General features: G+C 56.4%; 1 protein-coding gene and 1 long non-coding RNA gene across 4 annotated transcripts in view; one reads left to right on the plus strand and one right to left on the minus strand.

The window, feature by feature from the left end:
* On the plus strand, window positions 1-10,666 carry LOC308651172. The gene is made up of 4 exons (XR_014022508.1): window positions 1-99; window positions 7,699-7,848; window positions 8,348-8,563; window positions 10,510-10,666. It is a non-coding gene; the product is annotated as an uncharacterized lncRNA (long non-coding RNA).
* Window positions 5,009-21,697, minus strand: part of CAPN9 (calpain 9) — a gene marked incomplete at its 5' end in the record, with an annotated part of 27,405 nt that continues 10,716 nt past the window's right edge. For 2 of the 3 annotated variants that reach the window (XM_081298059.1, XM_081298057.1), the window contains 14 exons: window positions 5,009-5,153; window positions 6,168-6,226; window positions 8,332-8,448; window positions 9,193-9,271; window positions 9,635-9,703; window positions 10,103-10,167; window positions 11,389-11,446; window positions 13,601-13,681; window positions 14,657-14,693; window positions 16,008-16,216; window positions 16,367-16,524; window positions 17,409-17,569; window positions 19,217-19,294; window positions 19,873-19,958. In XM_081298059.1, coding sequence (XP_081154185.1) covers window positions 5,127-5,153; window positions 6,168-6,226; window positions 8,332-8,448; window positions 9,193-9,271; window positions 9,635-9,703; window positions 10,103-10,167; window positions 11,389-11,446; window positions 13,601-13,681; window positions 14,657-14,693; window positions 16,008-16,216; window positions 16,367-16,524; window positions 17,409-17,569; window positions 19,217-19,294; window positions 19,873-19,958 — 1,284 coding nt within the window. In that variant the 3' untranslated portion in view covers window positions 5,009-5,126. The remainder of the gene's footprint in view (window positions 5,154-6,167; window positions 6,227-8,331; window positions 8,449-9,192; window positions 9,272-9,634; window positions 9,704-10,102; window positions 10,168-11,388; window positions 11,447-13,600; window positions 13,682-14,656; window positions 14,694-16,007; window positions 16,217-16,366; window positions 16,525-17,408; window positions 17,570-19,216; window positions 19,295-19,872; window positions 19,959-21,697) is intronic. The other variant, XM_081298058.1, reaches the window with a different exon arrangement.

Here is a 21,697-nt window from a genome sequence, read left to right on the forward strand (position 1 = left end):
CTCGTCTCCGAGCCTGGGACTCTGCTGGAGAATCTTTCCTGGAGCTTCAGGCTTTTGTCCGGCTTCAAAAATGTAAGCAGGGGAGACACTCAGGGCCAGGTGAGCCTCCCACGGCAGTCAGGTTGGTCCTCAGGAGACCTCCCCTCCACACCTCCGCCCAGGTCGCCCGAGCAGGGCCCATGGCAGTATGCCACTTCGTTCCTCTGCCTCTTTGCCAGCCCCTTGGGCCCCAGTGCAGGGTTTAAAGACTGTTGTATGGAGCTGAGGACAGTGCAGCTAAGACCTAATATACTAAGACCGCTAAGTCTGAATGTTAACTGAGCCGCTCTGGAATTTCCCCAGGTGACTGCCGGGCCTCTGTCAGGAAGCACTCTCAGCACCTCGAGCTCCTGCAGTAGAGCATGGGCATTCTAGACAGGTAGGGTCACTAAGAAGGAGCCCAGTATCACGCATAGTGACAGGGCAGCAATGAGGACATTCAGGAGTGTTCATTCCGTGTTGACGATGGAAGTGTGCTGGAAATGTTAGGCTTCGTAAGGACAGCATTAAAGTTAAACAAAACAAAACAAAAACAAAAACACTCTCAATTCAGTACTTAAGATGTCCTTCTGAAGTCCAGATGGACAATAGGGCCTAAATCCACTCAACACAGGGCTCAGTAGTGACCATGTGGCTGCCAAACATGGTGAACGTCATCTCTGAGTTGGGGATGGAATCTGGGTGTGTAAGGATTTTGCACGACCCTGCTGGTGTCTGCCATCAAAACACTGAGAACTAGTGGCAGTGTAGTGACCAAGGACCAAGCTCAGCTCATGCTGCCTGCTGCTGGCTGCTGGGCCTGACCCCAAGCAAGCCCTCCTATCCCCCAGAAGAGGGTGTAAGGACACCCTCTTCTGGGGGATAGTGACAGTTCCTCACCAGGGGTGCGCCGCCATCCCAGCCGCCGGGAGGCCGAGGCAGAGCAGTGTGATGCAAGCCCGACCCCGTAGGGAGGCCCTGTCTTTAACAGAATTCCAGGAAGTTCCCTCCTGCTGTCCTCGGTCACCCAGCACAGCCTCCAGCTGCTGTGCCCTGACCTGCTTTTAGTCTCTGCCATCTGACTTTCTGGAAGCCTCAGGTGAGTGGGGTAAGCGTGTGTCAGTAGCCGGCTCCTTGGCTGTGAAGCAATCCCTCGGAAGGAGCCCTGTTCATCCGCTCCCTTCCGCCTACTTCCTCAGCCACAGGACACTTTTGGTTGGTGGCTTCGTGAGTGAGGCTGCCAAGTCTTGGCACTGTGTGCATGGTTTCCATAAGACCAGAATGGATGGTCTGGAGGTGGGGTCACTAAGTTCTGTATCGGGTGTGCCTTCATTTTAGGGACTGCAGGCTGCGTTCACCCCTTCAGCTCCTTTGGGACTGGAGGAGGCCTTGCCTGGGCCCTGCCTGCCCGCACACAGTGTCAGCCCTCCTCACAGCGGTTTGAGGTCTGTGGGGATCTGGGGGTGCATTTCTCTAGTGACTGACGATGCGAAGCATCCTTTATGTGCTTATTAGCCACTGTGTATCTTCTTTGGAGAAATATCTGTTCAAATCTTTGCCCATTTAAAAAATTGGGTGGTTTCTCATCTTACTGACTACAATTGTTAGGTATTCTGGGTACAAAAAATTTGTCAGACATGATTTGTGATGATTTCCTTCCACTCTGTCACTTTTCTTTTTCTTTTTTATAATAATGACTTTTAAAAAGCAAAAAATATTTTAATTGCAATGAAGTCCAATTTGCCAATTCTCTCTTCTATAAATGAGCTGTGCTTTTGGTGTCCTATCTAAGAAATCTTTGCCTAATCCAAGGTAACAAAGACTTACTCCTATATTTTGTTGCAGAAAATGGATAGTTTCAGTTCTTAAAAAGTATGCTACATTTTGAGTTGACTATGTGTGGTGTGAGATAAATTCAGTCTTTGTTATGGTTTAGATGTGAGGTGAACCCCAAATCTCCTACTAGCACAGGAATATTCAGAGGTGATTGGATTGTGAGAGCTGTGACCTAATCTGTCCATCCTAGTTTGAATGACCGGGTAACTGTGGGCAGGTGGAGTGTGGCTGAGGAGGGGGTCACTGGGAATGGAGCATCTGGCCCTGGAGGGGAGCATCTGCCCTGTGGCCCTTCCCCCAGCTCTCTCTCTGCCTCCTAACCCCGCCATGAGCTGAGCTACTCTTCTCTTCGGGGCCCTTCCCCAGTGATGTGCTGCCTCACTTGGGCCCAGAGCAATGGAGCAGCTGTCTGTGGACAGAGCCTCTGAAACTACAAGCCCCAAATAAAGCTTTCTTCCTCTAGATTGTTTTGGTTGGGCACTTGGGTCACAGTGGAAAATCAGTCGACTAACACAGTGCTTCTCTGTTTGTACCTCTGGGTACCTGGTGATCCAATTGTCCCCACATCATTTGCAGAAAGACCCTCTTTCCTCCACTGGAAGCTGACCAAGGCCGTGGTAAGCCGTTGACTGGCCTTGGTGGAAGATTTATCTATGGATTTCCATCCTGTTCGCTGAGCACATTCCCTTGATCACGGCTGCTTTGCAGGGAGTTTCCTCCCAGAGGGGCACCTGTGTGGGGACCCTCTTTCCCTCGAGTCCTCCTTGGTAGGGTCTCGAGGACTGTCTCAGGTGGCGTCCTGCCAGGCCTTCCCTTCCACCCTTCAGGCACAGCCTACCGCTGCGCTTTCTCACCCAGAGCTGTGGGCAAGCACGGCTGCCTTCTTCCTGCCTGTGGGGGAAGCGTCTGGTCCTTTGCTCTCCACAGATGCCCTTTATGAAGCTGGGACAGCTCCCTCCTATTCTACCATGGGAAGGACTTTTCTGTGTTGATTGAGACCCTCTTGTGGGCTCTGTCCTTTGTTCCATTTGTATGTTATAGTCACTGATTTGGGGATGTAAATCACCCTTGCCTTCCTGGGACCTGCTGTCCTCCCTTCTTTTCATGCTGCTGGGTTCTGCCTGCAGCATTCCATCAGCACTTTTGCCCGTGGCTGGGGGTGGCTCAGTGGTAGAGCACCGTCTAGCCTGCTCGCGGCCCTGAGAAAGAGCCGCTGCACTGTGAGGACCCGGCCTGGGCCCAGCTTCGCCAGGGCAGTGTGGACCCCCTGGATGATCTGGACGGTCGTCCCTCTCCCTGTCTGTCCTGACGGAGTCGAGTCAGACTGGCCTTCCTTTTCCTTCAAATGTAACCAAATTCACCAGGGAAGGCAGCCAGGCCTGTGCTTTTCTTCATGGGAACATTAAAGCTGTGATTTCAGTTTCCTTATTGTCTGGGTCTATTCAGGGCTCTGTCTCCTCAGGTCAGTGTGGTGATGGGTTCTTTTCTAGGGACTTTCCATGTCATCTGAGCTGCTAGTTGGTGGCATGAAGCTGTTCCTGACATGCACTTCTCTCCCTAGGGTCGGCATAATGCCTTTGTTAGTTTCTTTCTCTCTTTTTCCTTGGTTGGTTTAGTTTAAAAAAAAAACACAATTTTGTTGATATTTTTAAGGAACAAATTTTATCTCCTTGATTTTTTCTGTTGTGTTCCATTTTCAGGTTGATTTCTGCTCTGACCTATGTCTTTTCCTTTTGCTTTCTTAGGTTTGATCTTTCTCTCCCTCTGTCGAGATGGAAGCTTATGCTGTTGGTTTGAGGACTTTCTGTATTTCTGAGTGCTACTCTAGCCCTGTATTATTAAATTTGATGTGTTATATTTTTGTTTCGTTTAGTTCAGATTATTTCCAAACTTCATTATGATTTTTTTCCCCTTTAACTCATGGATCTTTTAGAAGTTTCTTTTTCTAGTTCTAATTGAATTCCTTAGTGGCTGAGGAATGTATCCTGAATGATTTAAACTCTTTTAAAATATTGAAACTAGCTCTGAGGCCTCGAGTGTGTAGCTCTCTGGCCTCAGTGTGTGCTCATTGCTTTGGGGCAGATGCTCCACCAATGTGAGGGGGCAAGTTGTTTGGGGGCCTGTGAGGCCTTCTGCATCCTTGCTGACCTTCTGTCCAGTGCTCTGCTAATAATTAAGAGTGGAGCTGACCACGGTGGCCACACCTGTAATCCCAGAGACTCAGGAGGCTGAGGCAAGAGGATTGTGTGTTCAAGGCCAGCCTCAGCAACTTAGTGAGGCCCTAAGCAATTTAGTGAGACTCTGTCTCAAAATAAAAAATGAAAAGGTCTGGGGTGTGGCTCAGTGGTGAGGCATCCCTGGGTATTCAACTCTAGCCATCATGAAGTTGTCTTCTTCTCCATTTGATTATGTCCATTTTGTTCCTGTTGGTACTGGCACCTTTAGTCAGGAGTTGGGGGCGAGGCCTTCTTGAAGCCCCTCCTTAGACTCCATCTGCTCACCTTGTCCCCTTCCTTCTGGTCCACCTGACACCCCACCTTCCACCTCCTCTGCCACCATTAAGTGCTCCATTAAGGAAGTAGGCCTATGTCCCTTAAGGCAGTGTCTCATCCACTACCTCCCACGGGGAGCCGTGGTTCCCTTCCAGTGCTGGGAGCCTTGGCAGGGCTCCGTCACTTGTGCTGGGGAGGGATAAAGTCAGGTGCCACCAAAATTGGGCTCAGGAGAAATAACGTAGCCATCGGCTTCTCCTGCCCCAGGCTTGGGGCACAGAGAGATTCTACATGAACAGGCTGACTCAGTCACCAGCTCCCAGAGGGGAGCCATCTCCACGTGGACACGTTGGGGGCAGAGGGGGTGAGCTGATGTCACCCTGTAGGGAGATACCTTCCCTGGAGAGTCATCCCACACACCCAGTATTGACACTGTTCTGTAAGGTATCTGAGGGGGTGGCCACAGCACTCTGGAGCCAGGACCCTCGTGTCAGGGCTGTCTTGTGAATGGGAGGAGGGGGACATGGAGGGAGAAAATGCTAGCAGAGCCTGGTCCTGGTCATGGGCACAGGTGCTTCTAAGAAGACAGTGATCTTATGAAGAAGCAGCACAGAGTCCATAAGAACAGCAGAGATTTCATTTTCTCAGGTGGGAGGGTGAGCAGGTGGGCAGGGGACAAGGGCAGGAGAGAGCCCTGGGCGAGACCATCCACCAGGAGCAGCGCTGTAGTTCACTGTCCGAAAGCCGACAGCTGGACAAGTGCCTCCCACCAGGGCAGCCTCAAATGTTCATTGTCAAGCTGATGAACTGAAAGCAGGGAGAGAGGGATGAGGGCTTGTCCCTCCCTGTAACTCCAGAGAGCACGACGGGACTAGAGAGCACGACGGGGACAGTGGAATATCCTCTCTTCTGTTGAGGGGCAGCCTTACTCAGGCCCCATGACCAGGGCAACAGAAAGAAGCTTCCCCTTTGCAGGGTCCCCTGCCTTCAGGAGGGAGGCAACCCTCCATCACAGCAGGGCTGTGGGAGCGACTGGGGCTCGTCAGCAGCGGGTTGGTGGGCAGGAGGTGGACTTCCTCTCACCCTTCTCCAGGGTCCCCGCTTTCCTTCCCACCAGGCTTGTCATGGCAGCATGATGCCTATGCATGGCTATGGGGTGTTCTCTCTCCCTCCCTGGTAGGGAGCCTGCTTCAGTTCTCAAACTTCACATATGCAGGAATCACAGGATCCCGTGAAACAAGATTCCAATGCCTTGGTCTGGGAAGGTCCTGGAATCTACGTTTCTAACCTGCTTCCCCCAGCAGGGTTGGCCTCCCATGCCGCAGCAGGGCGGCTGGGAAAGGTCCTCTGGGGAGGTGCACTGAAACCCCAATGCTCCTTCCGAGACTTGGAAAGTGGCCCGTGCTCTCCTGGCCCAGCATCCCCCCTGGGGACGCCTTGGGTCTGAAGTGTGGAGGTGCACACACAGAGGCGCGCCCAGGGCAGCCATTGGACCACCTGCGCAGGGGGAGAGGAGGGAGGGAAGTTGGGAGCAGTCTGGCCAGGAGCCCAGGCGGCAGGAGCCAGGGAGGGCGCCAGCATGCTAGGTGGTTCATCTCTACGACCCAGTTTCCACTTCTGCAGAATGGGGTGCTATGGGCACTCAGCAGTGGATTTAACCTTGACAGTGACCCTGTGAGACAAGTGAAGAGTGCCTTGGAGCTGTCGGGCGCTGTGTTATCTCAGCCACCCACAGGAACGCCAGGCCTCTCAGGAGCTGTGCATTTGGCACGTTTCAGGAGATGTGCTCTGCGGGGCCCTGGGCAGAAGGCTGTGTCGTACCTCATTTATGTTGAGGTGGATGAAGTCCTTGTTCTTCATTCGGAGAGCCTGGAAAACCCCTGCCAGGAGAGAGGAGGAGCACCATGGACATGGTCCCCGCTGAGTTTCCCAGCCCCAGGGCCAGCCTGGGCTGACTGTGGGGAGCTGCTCCCTCTAGTGGGAATCAGGGGTCTTCTGGCACAGCAGGCAGGACTGTGCTGGCCAGTGCTGGCCTCTACCCTATGCCAGTCTACTGGCCAACCCCTGGGTCCAAAACATCTCCCTGTCCTAATCTTTGGGGTTACAGACCCCTTGAAATCCATGACCTCCCTCAGAAAACAAGTGCCTGTATCCAAGGTTTTACTGAGTCTGAAAGCTGTACTGTGTCTGAATCCCTCGTGGGTGGGGGCACTTGGGGCTGTCACAGGACAGGCAGCAGGGGCAGCAGGGGGAGCAGGTTGGGGTCATCACGTGTGTCCCTGGGCCTCAGCCTCCCACCTTAGAAAGAGCTGACCACTCCTGGCTTCACATGAGGACAGAGCGGGGAGAGGGGACTGACTGCTGTGGAGCAGAGGGACGTGGAGACCCAACAACCAAGTGACTCGAGTCCAGATCCTGGGTGGCCAATGAGCACTCAAGAGGCCACCGGGGATTCCAGCATGGAGTGGGACTGGGTAAAGTCGAGAGTCCCTGAGAACTTGGTCAGGTATGCAAATGGCAGCTCCATCATGCAAGGCCAAGTCTACTGGCTGGAAAAACCTCCAGAGGGGAGGGCAGGCCTGAGATGGGTTAGCAATCCACTTGGGGGGAAGGACGTATTAGGGACATGGGGGGAAGTCACAGGTGACGAGTGTTGAGTCTGTGTGTCGCACACAGGACGCAGACCTGCTGCTGTCCCCCCTCATCTCTCCAAGGTGGCCGTGGCCACATATGGCCTGCTCCTGTGGCTTTCTTCCCTGCTCCAAATGCTTACAGAGCCAGGGGCCTTGTGAGTGTAGGTAAAGGCTCTGCCCGGAGCCACACCCTGCCTCTGTCCGGATTGTCTGAGCTTCCACAGGGGCTGTAGCAGAGTTTGGGAAGCTCCGAGTGTGGGGCTTTATTCTTTCCATGCAGTGGATGTTGCAGCTGTCTGATGGGAAGTTGAAATGGCCTGGGAAGCCTTCAGGACTGCTCCCTAGTGCTCCACCAGAACACGCTGAGCGCCCCGTGGCAGGGAGGGTCAGGCTTGAGCGGGTCAAGAAAGGAGAAGCCATGCAACCCAGCCAGAGCAGCACTAGACTAAGCCTCCTGGGGCAAATCTCCCATTTCTAGGGTCAGCTCTGCCCACCATGTGGATCTATGCCATCTTTATAGGTGGTCCCTTCTCCACAGCTGCTGGTGACCTGGGCCAGCATTCAGGCCCAGCTGGCTTGGCCCCTCCAAGCCTCCTGCATCATGCCTTAGCCCACCCTGAGCCTGCGGGCCGCAGAGACAAGCTTTAGGCAATCAGAACTGTCACCTGCCTAGCAGAGCTCTTGCACTGTGCCACAGAGACCTCTCCTTGCTTTACCAGGTGCTGTGAGGTCCCCCTTCGAGCTAGCAAATTCCGAGGAGTACCAGATACATAATTTGCAAGGCTCATGCAAAATGGAAGACTGGGGCCTCTGGTTCAAAAGTCAAGACCTTCAGGATGGTGCCTTCAGAGCATTTAACTCAGCACAAGGTGCCTTGTAGACATGGTCCCTTTGTGCTTGGATGGCATGCTTGAGATGCCCAGGACACATGCAACGTCCCTTCCTAACCATCCTGTAAAGGAGGTGGTTGCAGCCTCAAACAGCACCTACACATAATCTCTATCCCTTTTGGTGGGACAAGTCTCTTTTGAGGTAATGGTCCATGGGGGAGGGAAGAGGGGACGGAGACTCTGATTCTGTACATTGTTGGGACCTGACCTGAGGTGGGAGCTTCCCTGGGATGGTGGGGCACAAGCCCACCTTGGCCTAGTGTCCTCGCACAGATAGGACAGGTGGGGAATAGGGATCTCTGGACGATGTACATGACACTGCACCTGCCCCAGAAAGCCATGTGGGTCATGTGTCCATAGCTCTCAATGGCCCTGCGGATCTGTCTGCCATATTTGCTGGTTGCTTGTATGTGCTCATGGAGGGTGACCAGACCTGGGGTGGACTGGGTGGAGGACACTCACGGCTTGCATTCTCCAGCCGGACCAGGCAGTTGAGGAAGTCGTCCAGGTCCAGCTGAAGCCCCTCGTTGGCGTATCTGAGGACGATGAGCTGCAGGAGGCGGCTGCTGAGCTGGAAGCCTGTGGAGGAACAGGAGGCCCCGGGACAGGCTCAGCCCAGGGGTCCACACTGTGGGCCAAGGAGTCCCATGTGGCCAGGGAGAACTGGACAAAGGAGCGTGTTCTGCCTGGCAAGGTGAGAGCTTCCTGGTGGGGGCCTGGCTTGGTTTGGGTGGGCATAGAGGTGTCTGCCAGGAGGGGCAAGTGCTCACAGGCGCTCTGACACTGCAGGCTTAGTGAGCTCTTGGTGTTGGTTTTTTCACCAACATCACCCCTGGGGTCTGGTCGACCTTTCAGGAGGCTTCCTGAGGCACCTTCCCAATGGTTGGTGTCTGAGCCCCATGCTGGGTCCTGCCAGCCTCCCCTCTGGTTCTGTCTGAGCTCACTTCTGGCGGGTCCTGTTCTGAGGATTCCAGGGTGGCACCTGGTATGACTGACTCTCCAGGGTGTTTTAACCTGAGGGCAGGGGGCTAGAAATGATCCTGAGAGGATATTGCTGATTCCTGCACACCCACGCTGGAGGGACAGTGCCAGGCTGCAGCCAGGAGGCTTGGCCTAGTGCCGCTTTGGCTGGGGGTACACGGCTTCAGTGTCCTCATTTGTCAAATGCAGGGTTCCAAGACCTGGGGTGCTAGGTCTGTGACTTAAGCAGCATCAGATCAGCTCAGAGGCCCACTACTGGCCACCAGCTAGGGCCAGGGCCAGGGCCCAGCAGGCAGCACACTGGCCCCATCTCAGGCAGCCCCACGCCCCAGCAGGTCCTACCTGCAGCTCTCAGTGCAGTCCGCAGCTCATAGGACGACATGGTGCCAGACTTGTCTACATCGAACTGAATGAACAGGTTCTGTAGGGGTGGGGCAGGCAGGGATGGGAGGAGTGGATGAAGGGTAGCTGGGCAGCAGCAGCTGGAGGGCAGCAGGCCCCGAGGGCCCTGAGAAGTGAGGCTGGCCACCCTCCTGTGTGAGCAGCACTAGAGATGGATCCCAGGGCCTCCTACAGGCCAGGCTCCCCCCAGGGCCTCCCACAGGCCAGCCCTGCCCCCAGCTACCCCAGCCCAGCGCCCTTTCTTCCCTTCAGTCTAGGGGACTGCCACAAGCATCAGGATTCCACCCTGGTGCCTCCCCTTGTCCCTGCCACCATCACTCAGCCTGTGGCCTTGGCCTTTGCCCCCCTGCCCTAGGCTTGGGGGTCTCGCCAGGACACATACGATCCACTGCTTCAGCCTGTCCCAGAACACTCGAAATTCACTGAACTCCAGTTTCCCGTTGCCGCTGGTCTGGCCGCGTGGGTCAAGGAAGTTTGACCTTTCTACCCAGGGTCCTCAGGGGCCAGCTCTGGGGCACCCAGGATGGCCTGTGGGCTGGTCTGGTGGTGTGGGTGTCAGCGCTGTCCCTGAGGAGATGGCTTTAAGCACTGAACCATGGCTCTCTGAAGAGAGGATATGGAAGGTGAGATGTTTTCAAAAGCATAGAAATAGCTCTTCTGTTTCCTGCGAAGGGACCTAAGTGCCAATGAGGTCCCAAGTCCCTGGACGGTCCCAGGCCCACTTGATTCTGATGGACTTCAGCACCAGAGGTCCCCTAGCTGCTGAATTTGCCCATGGAGACTGTGCGCCTCACACCCTGGGCAGAGTGCTGCCAGAAGTTGCAGGACCCGAGCCTGCTGGGAAGGATACGTCCATCAAGGAAATGATGTTTCTGCAGGAGATCAGGCTCAGCTTCTTGAACTTGAGGTCTTTCCCTGAAATCACATGTGAAAGTTGAATTTGGTTGACCCTCAGTCAAATGCACTGAAGCCCAGGGTGGCCAGAGGCAGGCTCTTGAACTGTGACGTGGGCATTTATGATGCTGGTAGGAATAGGGGAAAATTTGCAATATATGGAAAAAAGCTTAAAAAATAGGAATGTCGGGCTGGTTGCAGCTAAGTGATAAAACGCCTGCCCAGCGCCCACGAGGCTGTGGACCCAGCCCCCAGCACTGCAAAACTAGAACACAACACTCCCAACCCCAAAACCCAACAACTGAAACAGGGATAACTCTCTCATCATTTTTTTTTTTCTAATTCAATAATTCTAAATGACAGATCGCCCATGAAGGTTTCTCTCAGGTCATTTAAGGGCAGAAGCTTGAAAATGAATCCATGACTGAAGGAAGGGCCTTGCTAAGGACGAAGGCCACTCCCACACGTGCATGACCCGTGGAAATTGTGTCCCTGGAGCACATTTGATGACCTGCTCACACAAAGTGAGCTTAAGGTGGGATTTAAACTTGTCGGAGGAACTTGAACATTGATACACTGCTGGTGGAAATGTCAAACGTCCCTTTGGAAAACGGCTGGGTGCTAAACATCAAGTGCAGAGTTCCACCAGAAATTCTCGTCACCATGGAGGGAAGAGGAAAGCAATACGCCCATTGGAAACCTGAGGTCCACCGCAGCGGCACCCAAACGCGTCAGTGGACAAATGAAGAGACAAAGGGACACGCCACACAGAGAATGCCAGTGGCTATGAAAAGGAGCAAAGCTCAGACACGCTGCAGCAGGCGTGAACATGGAAGTCACTGAGAGAAGGAAGCCAGGCCGGAAGGCCTCCTGCCAACTGCCCAGGATTGGCAGATCCAGAGAGAGCAGAGCAGTGGTGCCTGGGGCCACAGGGAGGATGGAGATGGGGAGGGCTGCGAGTGGGCACAGGGTCTCCCTCTGAGGAGAGGGAATGTCCTGAACGGAGCCCGTGCCCACACACTGGCTGAGAGCGTGATTTGTGGGTGGTGAGGGTTGGTGATCTTCACCTTGGCCAGAAGGTTTTGTGCATCTTTTAGAATTGTCCACCCTTAACTTGTGTCATTTTTTTGGAATCAGGGAATAAACAATGACAGCTGTTTCTGAAGTCCTGGGAAGCCCGGCACAGGGTCTTGAAGCTGGCGGTGTGGTTCCCCCCTCCATGGCCCCCAGGGGTTTACTCACTCTTCTGCAGCACAGCATTTAAGACATACTCCAGTTCCTCTGCGGTCACCTCCATGTCCTGTGAAGACATTGCTCCTTAGGCCCTCAGGACCCCCGTGAGTCTCTGTCAGCTCCAGCTTGACTGGGCTCGAGGGACACACTGGCCCTTGGGACACAGCCATAAGCAGATCACTCATCTTCTGGGTAGCTGCCACTGCCCAACAGCTCCTGGGGAAGGCCCAGCCGACCAGCAGAGGCCCACCCAAGGCGGGCACAGAACACTGGGCTAGGTGTGCTGCCACTTTCTCGAGGATCAGAGACACCTGGAGCGGTTGGCAAAGCTCAGATGGCCCTGGAGGTATTGCAGGGAGCTGGAGAGCAGGCCAGCCTCCTGCAGAGCTGCAACTAGGGAGCAGAGCAAGGACACGCCCTCCTGGACAGCCACCTCCAAGACACACTCCTCCTGGGCTTGTCTCTTCCTGGACACGCCCTCCTGGATATGCTCCTTCCAGGGCATGCCCCTCAAGGGCACCCCTACTGGACACGCCCCCTTTGAACACGCCCCTCGTGGACACGCCCCTTTTGGACACGCCCCTCCTGAGCGCCCCAGGCATGGTCAGGTCACCAGATCCAGGATTGTGGCTGCTGGCTCTTTCCAAGTCCTCTAGGGGATCTAAGGGCACCCACCGCAGCATCCACAGAGCAGAAGCTCAGGGCGGATGCAGCCGGCCTGGGCCCACATCTACAGAAGGGGGTCTTCAGTCTTCCCGGGTCCCCGGGTGGCTTTCATATACAGGGAAGTTTGGGTGCCACTGCTGTTGGGCTCATCTGTCCAGGATCTGGGCCAGCAAGGGATACCCCCTGTACAACGGCTTTAACCAACAAATGCTGGTGAGAGGGGCCAAGAACAGGTGGCTGATTACCAAGGAAAAGGAAATGGGCAGATGACTCCTGACCACCAGCCTCTGGGGAGGGGAGAGTCAGACTCTCCAAACACAAGCAGGCAGCCTCTTCCTGCCTTTTGGTCAGTAGAAAGGTGAAGAAAGGAAACCTAAAATCCATAAAAGGGCAAGACACTGTTTTGCTCTTGCCTTGGAGTCTCTCCAGTGTTTAATCTTCAACATCTGGGGAATGAGGCCCAATCCTAGTTTTCAGGATCAGTATCACTGGTTCTGCTTGGAGCTCCTGGGCCTGGGTTTGGATGTTTGACCCTGTGAGAAGGGTGGATGCCGCCCGCACCCACACTGGGGGGGTGGGGGGGAGTGGGGAACAGTCCTTCTGTCCGCATCCCCCTCCCCCTCCACACACTCCACTTCTGATGACTTCTGCCCCTGCCCTTCACCTCAGTAGCTGAGAGGCCACCGTGCTGGCTCTGACCTGTCACCTCCTGAGATCTCCAGATAGCACCTGACACATCCTGAGTCCTGCCCAAGGGAAGTGACTGCTCTTCCTGCTGCGCTTTGCACAAGGCCCAGTCCCTGTGTCCATCTTCTACCCTGCTTGGCTACTGCAAGGCCCCAGTACAGCACTAGATACCCCAGCTTCAGGTCAGGTCTCCAGCCAGCTCCTTTTGCACCATGGGTCCCAGGCAGGGGAAGCAGAGTTTGCTGATGTCACACACATCAGTTTACCAGGCTACACAATGGGGCTGAGCCGTTTCCCCCGAGTGGAAGGACAATCCTGGGGCCAGGAGGCTTTCCCAGGCCCCCAGGAGGCCATGAGCCCAGCAAGGAAGCTGAGCAACGGGGCTGAGGATGGGGGCAGCACTGAGGACAGGAGACAGGGAACAGATGTCCTGTCCTTCCTTGGTGGCCTAAGCCTGGCCCTGGCTGCCAATCCTGGACACCCTCTGGTGTTAATAGATGGAAATGCTTTGCACCAGGGAACTCTCTCCTGGGCACGCAGTTTGCAGTGTGCCTCCCTGGATAGCACAGAGCAGAACACAGAGCGTTTTAATGGCAGTGATTTCAGGGCAGAGTTCAGAGGCACCTCCTCTTCAAGGCTTCCCCAATCTGCCACAAGAGGCCTCTGGGCCAATTCTGAGCCACCATGGGCCTTGCTGCCCCATCAACAGAGGGACAATGGTGCCAGGTATGTGGACAGGCTGTTTCTGGGCATCTGCTGGGATCACTTTGCAACAAGCCCCACAAGGCCTCAGGGAGGCACCGCTGTCAAATCCGATGACCACCACCCTCTGCTGGGAAGAGGCCAGGCCTTGGTCAGGTGCACCTACCTCGCCGGCAATTCTTTGGAACAGGGCCCGGAATTGCTGCTCCTCCTCTGTCTCCTGCTCAGGTGGCTTTGGCTGTGAAGGCTGAAAAATAGCCAGAGGTGGGCACAGTAGGACCCACAGGAGAGAAACTTGGTATTGCTCTCCCAAAGAAACAGGAAAGAAAAGCCCTGGAATGGACACGGTGCTGCCCCAAGGGTTAAGCCAGAACCTCGAGCCACCATGGACACAGTGTGCACCAGCTGCTGCCAACGGAACAGCAGCCTCAAGGGCTCATGGAGCCTCTAGAGGAGGTCCTCAAGATGAGGACGAGGAGTCTGGGAGGACCTGGTTAGCTAGACTTATCGCATCCTTCTGTCTCAGACTCCAGGAGGCAGAACATCCCGAATGGAGTCTAAAGATCCGCTGGCTTTTAGGAATGGTCTCTAGCACTCCGTGGACAGATCCCTAGCACCCTGTGGACCAGAGCGGCTCTGCGTGGTGTGGCAGCTTGAGCAGGAATAGGAATCAGCAGAGCACAAAGCAACCAGTCAGCGCCCTGCCTGTCCAGGTGACTTTCCTCAGGGTGCTCATCTCAGCCCTGGCCCCGACTCCTGCTGCCTGTGTCTGTTCCCAGCATGGAGCTGCAGGTCCCCTCTTAGAGCACCACACCCTGGTGCCTTCTGAAGGTCTCATGGCCCTTGGATGGGATGAAATGGACCCTCCACCCAACACTCAGAGAGTGGGAGGACTCGTGTCCCTGAGCCCACAGAAAGGACCTACCCCTTGCTCTGTTCCTTTTTATTATTTTTCTTAAAATGCATTCACTTTGCCCCCTCACAGGAGGCAGGTACCTCTCCATGGAGGTGGAAGCCCAGAGAAGGAAGATACCCCACAACCTGCTTCACCTTGGCAGTCCTGTCTGTGTGAGGGACAGAGGCCCCAGGCTCAGCCTGTAGGTCAGTCAAGCACAGGCGCTGACCCCACGGCCTGGACATGAGCTCAAGGTGGCACCATGGTCAGAGGAAGGCCCTCAGCCTCCTGCTGAGTCCCATCCTCCCTGGCCAGGGGTGCACTCACCTCAGGAAGATCGATGTCCACGGTGCCATCCAGGTCCCTGTAGGGACAGAGAGCACAGTGCCTCAACTGTGTGTCTCATGGGGGACCCTCATGTGCCATCTGCTGAGCTGCAGGAAGCCCTCCTGGCTCACTGCCCTTATGTCCCACAGGATTTGCAGACCCCATGCATGGACATGCCACCCCCATCACTCAGACCCTCCCCTTGGCTACCCTCATCCAAGGACACTCTGCAAATTCTGAGCTCTGCAGATAAGAGAGTTAACCCTGACCTGCTCCCTGATCCCCTGGTGCCCTCCAACGAGGGTGGTGGAGGTGGCATGTGGGGCGGAGCAGGCTCTCTGCACACTATGCGGCAAACTCCGCATCTCCAGAGGAGAGACGCTGAGACCTGTCACTTGGCTGGGGAGGACTTCAAGAGGACGAGTCCTGGAGTCAGGACCAAGAGCCACCTGAGACTGCAAGCCGCACTCCCTGTCCTGGTCATGTGTGTCACTTGTGTTTAGGGAAAAGAGGAAGAAGGGTAGCAACTGTCACTCTTGCTGTTCTCATCCTGGGCCCTCAGTGTTTGGACAGCTGTGATACTAAGAGGAGGGGCAGCCTTGTCCTGGCTCCTGCCAATGCCGGGACATTTGGAGGAATCAGGTCTTACACATCCAGATCTGCAGCACTCCCAGGGACACACCAGCCATCCCAGGAGAACACAGGCCTCAGAGCTGGGAGAGAGCCCACTGGTCAGCCCTTGGTTTCGGCCTCACTGCGCCCAAGGCCAGGGCAGCCCGGCATCCACTGCCTTTTCTCTACCTCTGCACAGGTTGTTCCCTTCCTGGGGATTTTTCCAGCTTAAATACGGAGGCAGACTTTGCTACAATCTCTAGAATAGCTTTGCTGGTTCAGGAAATGGGTCATTGCCTCTCGAGCCACTTCCCCTCTGCCACAGAGCAACCAGCACAGGACAGTCATGGGAAGCTTATTCCTAGAAGTGACAGATACAAGCTTCACCAGGATACTGTGGAGACGCGTGGCGGAGTGTAAGACAGTTCAGACTGGCCAGTGTCTTTAAACTGGAGCTGAGGGAACACGCCAGACTGGTAAGGGGACAGTCCCCTTCATTGTGGGTACCTAAGTGTGCCTCGACCCCAGGATCTGAGAAAACCAAGGTCTCACCAAGAGGGCATTGGGGGCAGGACCCTGGGAGCAGCTGGGAGGGAGACTGGCAGGTCTGCCTGGTGAGGGAAGAGAAGGGCTGAAAAGCCTCGATTCCCAGGATGGAAAGGGCCTGGCTCTGCAGTCCTGATGGCCCTAGTGCCTGGATGCTAGAGGAAGGGGCCTGGGGTCCGCCTCTGCTCCTCACCAGCTAATGGCTTTCTTCTCCGAAAAGATTCTCAGACAGAAGTCAGCCTCCTGATGGGGCTCAAAGGTGCTGGGGACCAGGACGTACTCCCCTGGGGGCAGCTGGAAGCGGTCAGAGACTTCCCTCAGGTTGATGAACGTCTTGCTTCTAGCCAGGGAGGCATGGTACCTGAAGAAGTCTTTGTCCAGGTGTCCGTCCTTGCTGGGGCTCTGCAGGAGGAGGAGGGGGCTCTCTGAGGCTGGCCCTTGGCCTTGCACCTCAGGCAGAGTTTGGTATGGGTTACAATCTCTGGCACAAAACTGAGAAAGAGCTGGGAATGCAGAAGCCTAATGGGACCTGAGTGTGGCTTCGCTCCCCACCTGGTAAATGGCGTAGCCGATGGTCAGCATGTCAGCGCCAAACCTCTTGAGCTTCCTTCGATCTTTCTGCATCAGGGCTACGAGCAAAGTACATTCTTCCTGCCCCTCATCTTTCTTGGTCAGGGACAGTTTTATCTGTGGATTGGTCCAAAAGGTATCTGCCATTTGAAAGAGAAGGATTACTGTCCCTTCCTTAAGGGGACAAAACAGAAAAGCAAAGTGTACTCCACTCCCCTCCCCACCCAGGTCCTCCCAACTCGAGGTTCTCCCATCAGCCCTCCTGCCCTGCTTCCTGGGGCCTCCCTTTCCTGTCCCCTTCTGAGCCACTTCTCAGCCTTCCAGGGTCCTCCTACGGGTCTAGCCTGCTGAAGTTTGCTCCACCCTGTGTTTCCCACTCGGAATTTTAGGGGGCCTGCGTTGGCCTGGGGTCATCCTCCTGCCTCTTTTTACTGATTGTGCAATTTGGGTGGGACTGACCTCGTCCCCAATCCAGGGATGAACTCCAGTCTCTGGCAATCCCTTTTGCCACAGAGAATTGGAGCAAAGCCGAGCAGTGCTCAGCGCCCCGGCACCATGGGGCTGAGGAGTTAGGGGGTCAGGGCTCTGAGGCCACCTCGCGGAGCGTATGAGGCCTGTGGAAGACCTGACGCTGAGGCAAGCCCCTGCCCCTGCTCACGACCACAGAGAGAAGCAGCCCAGGGGAGAAGGCAGAGCTGAACGTCACCCCAAGCCCATCCTGCTGCTGCCCGGTGCTGTCAGGCCGCAGGGTGGTGAGCCCTCTTTACAGCTGACCTGGCCAACGGTGATCTCTGTCTCTTATACTGGAAAATGGCCTGAGTGGCAGAACAGGCTGCTTCTGTGAGTACTTCTTGTCCAGCTTTCTACCAACCCTCAGCAGCCTTCATGCCCAGGCCTCCCTGGGGTCCTGTAGACCAACTACCCACTTCTGGCTTTCTCTGGGGTCCTGCCCTGGCCCTTTGATGTCCCCAGGATGGACTGGACTCTTGGAAATGGAAGAGAGAATGACAGGGAGGCCACGCACCCAGAAAGTTGCGGCAGCCCCCTGCAGTAGAGCCACGGACCCAGCTGCCCTGGTGCACGGCCACTTCCCACCTGTTCAGCGCATCCTCCTGCAGCGCGTCGGGGCTGAGGTTGCAGACTTCCACCTTGTCGAAGTGGGCCCTGAAGTCCTGGAAGGCCATCCTGCACACAGAGGGTCAGGTGGGTGAGGGAGGGCAGTGGCAGCCCACTATCCTTCCCTCCAACCATCCAGCTCCTGTCCTCCAGGGTGGGGAGGTCCAGCTGGGGACTGAACACAGACAAAGGCGAAGTAAATATTCAAAAAGGAGAAAAAGACAATCACACGGCATGATGGGCCATGGTGGGGTCACATGCAGCACGGGGTGGGGTGTCCCTTCTTGGGAGCCAGGAGCCTTCAGGACCAGGTGCCCTTCAAGAGGAGACGGGAAGTAGGCCCATGGGGAGCAGCTGCTGGGGTCCAGGCAGGCAAAGAGCAAGGTCGTGGGCATTGGGTGGGCAGAGGGCATGGCTTTGACTCTGGGAAGGGGGCAGCCTTTGGAGGGTGCAGAGCAGAGTGACCTGGTCCACAGGTACTGTGTGGAGCAGACCTTAGGGACACAGGTGAAGCTGACCAGCCAGCTGGGAAGTCACAGCGAGAGAAGTGGGTGCCCAGTCTGGCTGGTGGTCACAGGGAGGCATGATCTGAAGGCAGAGCCCAGAGGTGCTGATGGTTGGACTTGGGAGGGTGAACATGAAAGGGATGGGGAAGGTGGGAGGGAGGCTCTGGAGGGCAGGCCGAGTGGCCTCTCTGAGAGGCTCAGCCCAGGGAGTTAGGGACGGCAGAGCAGGGAGGAGGGGACAAGACAGGACCTTGCCAAGGAGCCCACAAGAGGGCCTCAGGTCCTAGAGCACTGTGCTCACACCTCAGGCTACTGAGTGGAGAGGCCATGTCCTGCCCAGATCACCAGGCAAGCTGGAGGCCACTCTAGTGCAAGAACCGCCTGGCGAGGCTGCCGCCCAAGATAACTGCAAACACAGGAGGTAGGACAGGGCCCACGCGCCTGGGCAGGAAAGGAGGGAAGCTGGGGGTTTGTCGTCATGATCTTGGCTTGGGGTTCACAAGGTGTGAGAAGAGGGATGAGTTCATGCAAGGGCCCGTGCGGGAGCATGCAGGGAGCAGGCCGGAAGCCATAGGTGGGCTTCCAGACCCCACACAGGAGGATGTGGGGCCAGAGAGGGTCCATCGCCAGGCGATAGAGCTGCGGAGGCTGGCAGGAGGAAGGGCCTCCCTCTTGGCCTGGATTCCAGAGGTGAGCTGGGGGCGGCCTCGAGGCTCGGGTCTCAGCTGGCAGGGTGCTGGGCCACGCTGCCTGTCTTCAAACTCAGCCAAGCCGATCGGGGTGGCAGAGGTCAGAGGAGGGCGCTGGCTGCACACCAGAGGCTCTGCCTGGCTTTCTGGATGACATTGACTCTCCAGAGACTCATAAAGAGACCTGGAGGTGGGAGGGTCCCAACCCAAACGTCACTGAGATTAGATTCCCTGCCAGCCTGGGGGCCATGGTGTGTGTGTGTGTGTGTGTGTGAGAGAGAGAGGGGGGGGGGAGGAAAAGAAGAGAGAGAGGAGGAGGAGAGAAGGAGGAGGAGGAGGAGGAGGAAAGCTGGGAGGAGGGGAGAGAGAGTAAAGGGGGGGGGAGGGAGAGAGAGAGAGAGAGAGAGAGAAAGAGAGAGAGAGAGAGAGAGAGAGAGAGAGAAGGGAGAGGTGGCGGTCCTCGCCCAGGCCATGGCCACACTCAACACCTGTCACACACTCAACAGAAACGGAAGCTGTACCAGAACTCCCCGTCGTCCAGAGCAGCATGACACAGGCGCTTCTGGTCAGCCAGGCCCACAGACTGCCACTCGGGGGAGCTAGGAGCAACAGGGTGGAGTCAGCCAGGAGGGTCCTCCCAGGAGCCATGCTGCCCATGCGGCTGCCCTGCCAAATGAATTCTCACTGGCCCCAGAAATGCACCCGGGATGCGGAGGCTCACTGGCCTCAGGTCCCCAAATGTGGAAGTGCATGTCCAAAGGCTGCTGAGTGAAGGACCTGGCCACTGGGGCCTTCTCCGTAGACCACCGTGGAAAACGGCAAGGAGGTGAGCGGCCGTGGGGGGCAGAGGAGCCCACAGAAGCCCCAGCTCAGCATGGCCTCCAGCCTGCTGGTGCCAGGAGCAAGAGTGGCCTCTACTCCTCCCTTGCTCATGGCTGCCATTCATAGCAAGCCCTCCTTTGCATGGCCTTGGAGAGGTTGGCCAGGCTCTGTGAGGCGGGCACACCTGACCCATGGGCAGGAGGACTCGGGAGAGTTGATGGGGAGCATCTGCCCACACCCTCAAACTCAGGCTGCAGCTCCGAGTGGCCTATGGGATCTGTGACTCCAAACACAGCAGCCTCCTCCTTGTAGTGCCCAGTTCACAGCAGCCCAAGCTGCCAGTGCTGTGTCTGACCTGTCACTCCACGGCCCGTTCCACTCGACCTGGCCCCAGGGATTCCGGACTCGGATGAGCTCGATTTTCTGGCCCCGGAAGTCTACCTAGAAGGGAGAAGCATCAGGGAGGTAGGAAGTGAGAAGACTGGAGCTTGGCTGTGTTCATCGTGGGCTCGGGCCCCTCTCCACGGACTCATCCATCCATAACCAGCCGGTGGAATTTCCAAATTCCTATTGAAAACAGGTGGTAGCCTCTACAGTGAGGGCTTAGTAGCCCCCGCAAATGGCCACGCCTCCTCTGGACAGTGACTCCCTATCAACACGAAGCTGGAGAGCTTCCTCTGGCACAGAACCCAGCATCATGGTTTTCTGGGTCCCCTCAGCACCTGAGTGGCATAGAGCATCCTCAGATGGGCTCGCAGAGCCCCAGGGGGTGACAGGACCACAGGGCCACAGGCTGGGAATGCAGCAATGGCAGCAAAGGAAGGCCAGATTCCTTTTCCCGGGCTCTGCCCTTGGTCACAGGAAGGAACCTGCTGTTCCGGGGAACTCTTGCACCCAGGCCCTCCAGCACTGCTGCAGCAGGGACTGGGGCCAAGTCCTTGGGGAAAGGACTGGGAGGGAGAGCATGGCAGACGGACCTCCGTTCATCCACAGTGGAGACACCAGCCACCAGAGCTGTCCTGCTCTGGTCAATATCTCTCAGCAATATCAGCTCTCAGAGCATCCGGTGCAGCCTGTGGGGAGCACTCAGGAGCTCCCTGATCTGAGGTGCTTTGGGGCCAGCAGGCCCCTTGTTGGTGGAGAGGAAACAGACCCTGTGAGCAGGACGAGGGAGGCCTCTGCTTGGAATAATGCGTAGAACAACCACTTGCCTACTTAAGGGGCAGGTGGACACAAGGACCAGCTCCAGCTACAAGTCAGCAGAGGACTCCCTGGGGTCTCCCGCAGCTCACATCACAGAAGGGCCTTCCTCCCTCCAGCCACACATTTGGGGCGTGTTACAGGATGTGACAGCCCCAGGAGGGAGCAGAGGTGCCCAGCTGTAGGCCAGGCAGGACCCTGGGTGGGCTTTGCTGCACTGAGCTGGGGGTGGAGCCCTTGGTTTCCCCTCTTCCCCTCTTCCGTTTCCTCCCTCTCTTCCCCCTTGAGCCCCTCGAGGACCCTCCTGCTGGCCAGCTGCTCACCCGAAGTGGGGTGGTGCTGTGTAGGGGCTGGGTAAATTCCACCCTGCCCAGGATGGGACTTAGGATGATTTCATGTCTTACTCAACTGCTTTAGGAGATTGTCCTGGTTGTGCCTGTGAGGGTGTCCCTGGATGAGTGGAATTTAATTGGTAGACTGAGCAGAGCAGGGAGCCCTCCCCGGTCGGGGCCTCAGGCCTCAGCAGAAGCCCTGAGCAGGGCAGAGGAGGGGCAGAGCAGGGAGCACTCACAGGCTGTGGGGCCAGGACACTGCCTCCTGCCTGGGGTCTGGGAGGTCGAGCGGCTTCCCTGTGCCAGGCCCCATTCTGACTGCCCAGGAGCCAGGGGGTGGCCTCCCAGCATCTCCTGCTTAGATGGCTAATTGTGGGACTCTGCGGCCCACAATTATCTGGCCAGTTCCTGAAGCTCCTGGCCATGCGTCTCCTTACTCTCTTGTGGTCTTGCACCCCAGGAAACCCTCTAGTGCAGACTTGGGAAACAATAGCAGACAAGAAAAAACAGACCCAGATGCGGCCCAGGCCCCCCACCAGCTGACCACGCGTGGTGCCATGGGGGATTCGCTGCTTTGACCTTGTCTGCCTCCTCTGGGTGTGGGAACTTGGGAGGCCCGGAAGGTGACTGAACTGCCGTGCACTAAGG

The sequence above is a fragment of the Spermophilus citellus genome, assembly GCF_964194105.1.
Source record: "Spermophilus citellus genome assembly, chromosome: 6".
Classification (NCBI taxonomy): Eukaryota; Metazoa; Chordata; class Mammalia; order Rodentia; family Sciuridae; genus Spermophilus; species Spermophilus citellus.